The sequence below is a fragment of the Coenobita brevimanus genome, chromosome 98, assembly GCF_032717465.1.
Source record: "Coenobita brevimanus isolate Jiangsu-jjx chromosome 98, ASM3271746v2, whole genome shotgun sequence".
Classification (NCBI taxonomy): Eukaryota; Metazoa; Arthropoda; class Malacostraca; order Decapoda; family Coenobitidae; genus Coenobita; species Coenobita brevimanus.
This window is the reverse complement of record NC_137051.1, coordinates 5,260,001-5,267,500: the sequence shown is the minus strand read 5'-3', so window position 1 is coordinate 5,267,500 and position 7,500 is coordinate 5,260,001. Positions and strand designations below refer to the sequence as shown.

The 7,500-nt window shown below is 41.8% G+C and overlaps 1 protein-coding gene across 1 annotated transcript in view; it reads right to left on the bottom strand.

The window, feature by feature from the left end:
- LOC145414178 (G-protein coupled receptor GRL101-like) overlaps positions 1 to 7,500 on the bottom strand; it is a 124,881-nt gene that overhangs the window by 99,833 nt on the left and 17,548 nt on the right. The window contains exons 4-5 of the mRNA XM_080283744.1: positions 5,420 to 5,542; positions 317 to 415 (exon numbers count right to left, since the gene is read on the bottom strand). Of these exons, the coding sequence (XP_080139870.1) occupies positions 317 to 415; positions 5,420 to 5,542 (222 nt within the window). The remainder of the gene's footprint in view (positions 1 to 316; positions 416 to 5,419; positions 5,543 to 7,500) is intronic.

The window sequence follows — 7,500 nt, the reverse complement described above, 5'->3', positions numbered from 1 at the left end:
CATCAGTCCTGTATGAGACAGCATGTATTCAGTATGGACGGTGGGTGAAAGCGCCGAAATGGTGACATGTGTAGGTGTACAGTATCTACGAGGATTACTGGGCCTTGGGAGCAGACTGTGATGGCTACGCCCAGAGTCAAAGAGATTTTAAAAAGCAAGATATACTCAAAATAAATAAATAAAAAAGGGATATACTCAAAATAAATAATCAAATAAATAAATAAAAAAGGGATATACTCAAAATAAATAATCAAATAAATAAATAAAAAAGGGATATACTCAAAATAAATAATCAAATAAATAAATATATACTCACAGTGCAGCTCGTCGGCGTGGTTGTCGGCACAGTCGGGCCATCCATCACACCAGTAGTAGCGGTGGACACGAGACCCCGACCCACATTTCGCCCAGTCCCCTGTGTGTGAGATAGATGGATAGACAGATAGAAGGATAGATAGATGGATAGAGAGACTGACAGATGAATGGATGGATGGATAGATAGATAGATGGACAGATTGACAGATAGATAGATGGATGGACAGATAGACAGATTGACAGATGAATGGATGGATGGATAGACAGATCGAGAGCCAGATGAATGGATGGATGGATAGACAGATCGAGAGCCAGATGAATGGATGGATGGATAGATAGACAGGTGAATGGATGAACGGACACAGACAGTTAGATGGACAGATAGACAGATAGATACATGGATGGACAGACAGATGGATGGATGAATTAATAGATGGATATAAAGACAGAGAAAGAGATAGAGCTATTGGTCGATAAGGAGGTAGGTATGTGGGCAGTAGGCAGGTTGAGAAAGACAAATAGGTATGTAGGTAGGTAGGTAGGTGGGTAGAGATAGAAAAATAGGTAGGTAGGTAGGTGGGTAGGTAGGGAGAGAGAGAGAGAGAGAGAGAGAGAGAGAGAGAGAGAGAGAGAGAGAGAGAGATGCAACGAGGGGAAATGAGAGAAAGGGAGAACAAAGACAACAGTTGTATCAATGCCACAAAAACAATAACAAACATACAAACAAACACACAAACAGCCTCCCAAACACACAGCAAAAGCATCCATTATAATTCCAACAATGTTCTGGGACGAGAGCGAGGGAGGGTGTATGAATAATTATTTTGCCAATATTTTAATAACCATAACAATTACAATCTAAATTATATTACCTTTTCCTATATAGCAGCCTCTCTCTCTCTCTCTCTCTCTCTCTCTAATAACCATAACAATTACAATCGAAATTATATTATCTTTCCCCATAAACTTGCATCTCTCTCTCTCTCTCTCTCTCTCTCTCTCTCTCTCTCTCTAATAACCATAAAATTACAATCGAAATTATATTATCTTTCCCCATAAACTTGCATCTCTCTCTCTCTCTCTCTCTCTCTCTCTCTCTCTAATAACCATAACAATTACAATCGAAATTATATTATCTTTCCCCATGAACTTGCATCTCTCTCTCTCTCTCTCTCTCTCTAATAACCATAACAATTACAATCGAAATTACATTATCTTTCCCCATGAACTTGCATATCTCTCTCTCTCTCTCTCTCTCTCTCTCTCTCTCTCTCTCTCTCAGCTGTCTGCTTTTTTTTTGTCCCATGCATTTATTTATACATTTACTTACTTAGGCAGTTTCCCTTTTTCCTTCCCATTCACTCTCAACCTATCTTAAATTTCTCATCTCACTTCATTCTCTGAGTATTTGTCTTGTTGGTACCTTCTTCACATCATTCTCTCTTTTTTAACTTATCCTCTCATCTCTTTCACTTTCCTCCTTCATTTTTTACAACTGTGCTTTATTCATCTTTTCCATTTACTCCTTTATATATCAGTTACCCTTTCGTCTCTCTTCACTCCCCTTGCTTCGGTTCTCAATTATTTTCATCTCTTCCATTCATCCATCCATTCATCCATTTTTTTTTTTTTTAGTTGTCATTTTATATCTTTCATTCACTCATCCTGTTTTTGTTTTGTATCCTTTTCGTCTAGTGGTAGGTGGTAGCGACCACTATCCACTCACTTGATGTGGTGCTGCCTACTTTTTCCTTCACCTTTTATCACTCTGTGTCTGTCCTCCTCTCTTCTTATTTCTCCCTTTCCTTCTTGTAACGTTTTCTTACTCCTCTTGCACTTTAGCTGGCTCTACGCTGAGTGATTCGTCTTACAGCTTCCTGCAAACCAGGAAACCAACTGCAACACTGGGTGGTAACCATATAACCATATCACAGAGTGACGTGAAGCCAACTATGGTGTCCCTGTTAACTGGGTGGACGCAAATGCGGCATCCACCCACGAACCCAACCTCCATAATTTTCCCCAGGCCTCGCTGTGGCAGGGCGCTGTCAACCGCATGGAAACATCGGCTCACTTGCACGGGATGGCACTGCATGGGCGGTTCCTTGTCCGTGGTTGATGGGTCTACTCGGCCTGACAGACAGGGGTTATAATCATTAAAGACAACCCTTATCGTCTCTTCCATTCATTACTTTACGGTAATTTCTTTTCTCAGGTACACTTTCGTCTCTTTCATTCACCATTCATTCTTTCAGTCACCTACCCAAACCATTCAGTATATTGAAGAGCCAAGGCGACACACACACACACACACACACACACACACACACACACACACACCTCGCATACGCACTTAACAACCCTGTCACCCACCCGCTAACCCTCTTACCCCCCTTCCGCGAGCAATTCTCCCATATCACTGCACGCAAAAATTCCACACTTTTCATGCACGCAAAATGGATCACTTTTATGGACACAATCTTTCGCGTTCTTCATACACGCAAAATCTACAACCTCATCTGCACGCAAAATTCACGCAAAACGCATCACTTCTGCACACAAAATTCCCAATATCTGTCAGACGCAAAATTCCCAGTATCTGATGCACGCAAAATTTATGACTTCTGCACGCAAAACTCCCTATTTGATTTTTCTTGATTAGTTTTGCCAGATATCTTTGTTTATGACATTTGCTACGTGGAATCTCTCTCTCTCTCTCTCTCTCTCTCTCTCTCTCTCTCTCTCTCTCTCTCCAAGCAATATCCTTCGATTAAAACCCTTATTTTTCTCCTCTGGTACAAAACAGCAATAAATCTTCCGGGCCAAAGGCTTTAGAAAAACTGAAAAAGGAGAGAGAGAGAAAAAAAAAGAGCGCGGGGCTTCGATAACCATGACGACGGAAAAATTAAAAATAAACTGGTTACCATGACGACCGAAATGTAAACAAATACCCCCTTTCACTACGAGGACGCCTAATTCCGGTTCATTTTTGCCGCCTCCAAACAATTTTTATTCCACCCAATCAACCACCCATCCATCATCCTTTATTTTCTTGTTTCTTTTTCTGTCGTTTTCGTTACTTATTCTTTTCGTCCTCAGTCTCGGTCTTTAAGGAGAGGGTGGCACGCCTCGCCCACCCCTGAGTGGCATTACAGTATGTGAGCAATGAACATCTCCTACATCTTGGACATAACCACAAAATTAATTCAGTTGGAGAGCCTTAATCCAACAATACCGTGAAAAAAAAAAAAGTTCAATGGCTAAAAATGATGAGAGAGAGAGAGAGAAAGAGAGAGAGAGAGAGAGAGAGAGAGAGAGAGAGAGAGAGAGAGAGAGAGAGGTGCAAATGCGTTTTCCATTAACACTGTCGTTGTAAAAATACCGGGAACTTTCAGCTTTTATTTCAGAAGCGTAAAAATATAATACAATTATATCTCTCTAATAAAATATCGTACAAAAAGCGACAACGCACAAGTCCACATCATGACGGTAATTGCTTCAGGTAACAGTGAATAAAGAAAAAAAGAAAGAGGCAATGTATCATGATTGTTTACGCAGTCGTATTTTGAAAACAATAATTCGGATTCTAGAGATGCCGGATTCACGTAAGAAAATATAAACCTAATGTGGCTTGAAGAACTTCCCCCCCTCTCTCTTGAAATACGTTTTTAAGTTATTTTCCTCATGCAGTAAATCCTCTCTCTCTCTCTCTCTCTCTCTCTCTCTCTCTCTCTCTCTCTCTCTCTCACCTGCGTTAATTAAGATCTCAGGTGTGCGCCGCTTAAACACTTGTCTATCCCTCAAATTACTCACTCCTTAATTCATGATACTGCACCTGGGTTTTGTTTGTTTGTTTGTGTGTGCGCCCGACGACACTGCACTTAGCTTTGCTGTTTGTGTCTGTTTGTACCCGATGACACAGCACTTCAATCTGTTGTCTGTCCGTTCGTCTGTCTGTCACTGTGTCTATCTCTATTTGTCTGTCTGCCTGTCTGTCTACCTGTCCGTCTGTCTATTCCTGTCTGTCTGTCTGTCTGTCTGTACCCCATGACTGAACTACGACTTGTTGTTGGGCCGTTCGTCCTTCTGTCTGTCTGTACGTATGTATTTATGTATGAATGTATGTATGTATGTATATGTATGTACGTATGAACGAATGTATGTACGAATGTACGCATGAATGTATGTATGTATGTAACCCAGGACACCGTAACGAGATTTTTTGTCTGTCTGTCTGTTAAAATTGAGGTCTGAGAGAAATTAACACTTTGAGTACAGTGGCCTCCTTCATAATACATAATTATTCTTACCACCAAATTCATCTCCAGTAGAAGCCATCCCACAGATTTAGCGAGTTAAAAGAAAGAGAGAGAGAGAGAGAGAGAGAGAGAGAGAGAGAGAGAGAGAGAGAGAGAGAGGTCATCGTTCTAAACAGGTTAACACTTAATTTCCCCCCCCCTTTTTTTTTTGGTGAACGTTCAAAATACCAAAATTCATCAGCTTTTTAAATAACAGATCAATTACCATTCTAAGTCTTTCCATAATTAATATTCAGCGATAATTTAAATACAGGTAAAATTCTCAGCCCAATTCGCTTAAAAGTTCCTAATGTTTTTCTTTCATATAATTAGGAACGCCATGTTAAGTCCTTTTTCTGGCACTTTTTAAAATTTTTCCTTCGTCATTAATATTAGCAAGGATTTTCCCCCTTTTTTTTTTTTTTTTTTTTTTGTCGTCTTGGTTCGCCTCGCTCGGTCAGCTTTCCTCTGCAGTTCTTTTCTCCTGGGTTTCACTGATGCGATTTTGGCTAGCCTGCTGATGGATGCAACCTGATCTCTCTCTCTCTCTCTCTCTCTCTCTCTCTCTCTCTCTCTCTCTCTCTCTCTCTCTCTCCATACATGTGTCTATCTATCCATCCATTTATCTATCTGTCTATATCTATGTATCTGTCTAAACACGCACACAAACAAATACTGTGCTGTCTTATTGCATACAAAACAATACTCTTTAACCCCTCTTCTCTGTCTGTCTGTCTGTCTGTCTCTGTCTCTCTGTCTGTCTGTCTCTCTCTCTCTCTCTCTCTCTCTCTCTCTCTCTCTCTCACCTGCGCTGCACCTGTCCTCGTCCGTGCCGTCTTTACAGTGAAGGACCCCGTCGCACACCTGTCCCGGTCGGATGCACTGCCCGTTCCCGCACTCAAATTCGGCCTTCCAGCACTGGCGATGGTCTGTGGGAGAAAGTGAGAAGAGAGAGTGAGAAAGTGAGCGAGAAGGGAGGGAGGGAGGGAAAATAAGAAAAATGCGTTATATGGGAGAAAATACGTTAAGAGAATATGAATAATGAAAGTAAGGACAAAAGCATGAGAGAGAGAGAGAGAGTCACAAAATTGCACCCATCAGCAAGCCACTCAAACTCGCATCAGTGAAGCAGAAGAAAAGTATAAAGGTTGTTGTTATTGTTGTTGTGACCCCATGTTCATCTCAATATACACCCAGTGGATTGCAGGCTGAAACTGTCCCTCTCCTGCAGCTCTCCATCCTCCTTTCGGGGGATGGAGGACGGAGCTCAGGAACAGTGGCATAACCGTGAAGCTCCACCACCTCCCTACATCGGTGCCACCACGTGAAGGCGTCCCCCCCCCCCTCCAGCCCACAGATCGATAGTATACCAAGAGAACAATTATGCATAACTCATTTGGGCGGTGAACAAAAGGTAAAATATGTGAATAAATAAATAAATAAACGAGTTGGGAGATAAATGAATAAATGAATGAAAACAAAAAATTATGATGGGCCGGGGCATCTGCCGGGTGTGACCTATCGGGTGGAAAGGAGTTGATGTGTGACCTGTCCAGTGGAAAGTACCTCAAGTATGACCTATCGTATTTGGAGTGTGACCTGTTGTGTAGAAAGTACCTCAAGTATGACCTGTCATATCTGGAATGTGACCTGTTAGGTGGAAAGTAACTCAAGTGTGCTCTGTCGTATCTGGATGTGTGACCTGTCGGGTGGAGAGTACCTCAGGTATGACCTGTCGTATCTGGAGTGTGATCTGTTGGGTGGAAAGCACCTATAAAAAACTTGTCGAGTAGAAACAACCGGATATATGATGATCTGATGAACAATGGATCCATAGACTGACCAGTCAGGTGGAAAGTAGGCTACAGAGAGAGAGAGAGAGAGAGAGAGAGAGAGGAAAATCTAATAAAATCTTCCCTGACCCAATGCCCATCTATCTATTCACCAGATTCCGTGAAATCCAATAACACCTTCTGAAATATACTGAGTACGAGCGAGCACGTAAACAGACAAGAGTAAATACATACCCTCGAGCGCGGGTAACAACAGCAAATGGTGGCAGAATGTGATAAGCAACAAGAGACAGCCATTGAAAGAAAACAAAAACCAACGAGGGCGAATTGAGAGCCCACGCGAAAAGGCGATAAAATGCGAGAATCGACGAGGGAAAAAAATACGAGAGGGATCGAGAAAAAGCAAAAACCTGCGAGGAAAAAAACGAAAACCAACGAGAAAACACGAGAAAACGCGAACATCACCGAGAAAGGACGTGAAAAAAACGAAAATCAGCGAGAAAGGACGAGAAATGCGAAAGCCAGTGAAAAACGTCGAGTAATAGAGAAAACCAGCGAGAACGCCAGAAAGAAACAAAAACCAACGAGAAAGACGGGAAAATGCGAATATCAAAGAGAGGGCGAGAAAAAAAGAAGTCATCGACAAACGGCGAGAAAAAGCGATAATAAGCGAATAAGGGCGAGAAAAAGCGAAGATCAACGAGAAACGCAGGGCAAAGGCGAAAATCAAAGAGGAACGGTGAGAAAAGACGAAAATCAAAGAGGAGGCGCGAGAAAAAGCGAAAGTCAATGAGAAATGGCGAGGAAAAGCGAAACTAAGCGAATAATAGCGAGAAAAAACGAAAATCAGCGAGAATCGGCGAGAAACAGCTAAAATCAGCCAGACAGGGCAAATGAGAAACGGCGAAAAAAAAAAAAAGCGAAAAGCAACGAGAAACAAAACAGCGAGAAAAAGCGAAGGAAACGAGAAACGACGAGAAAAAGCGAAAATCAGCGAGAAACTGCGAGAAAAGGCGAGATAAGAGGATATTTACGATAACCTTTGAGATTAAACCCGCCTCTCCATCTCCCTGTTAATCTCGCCTATAACTCCC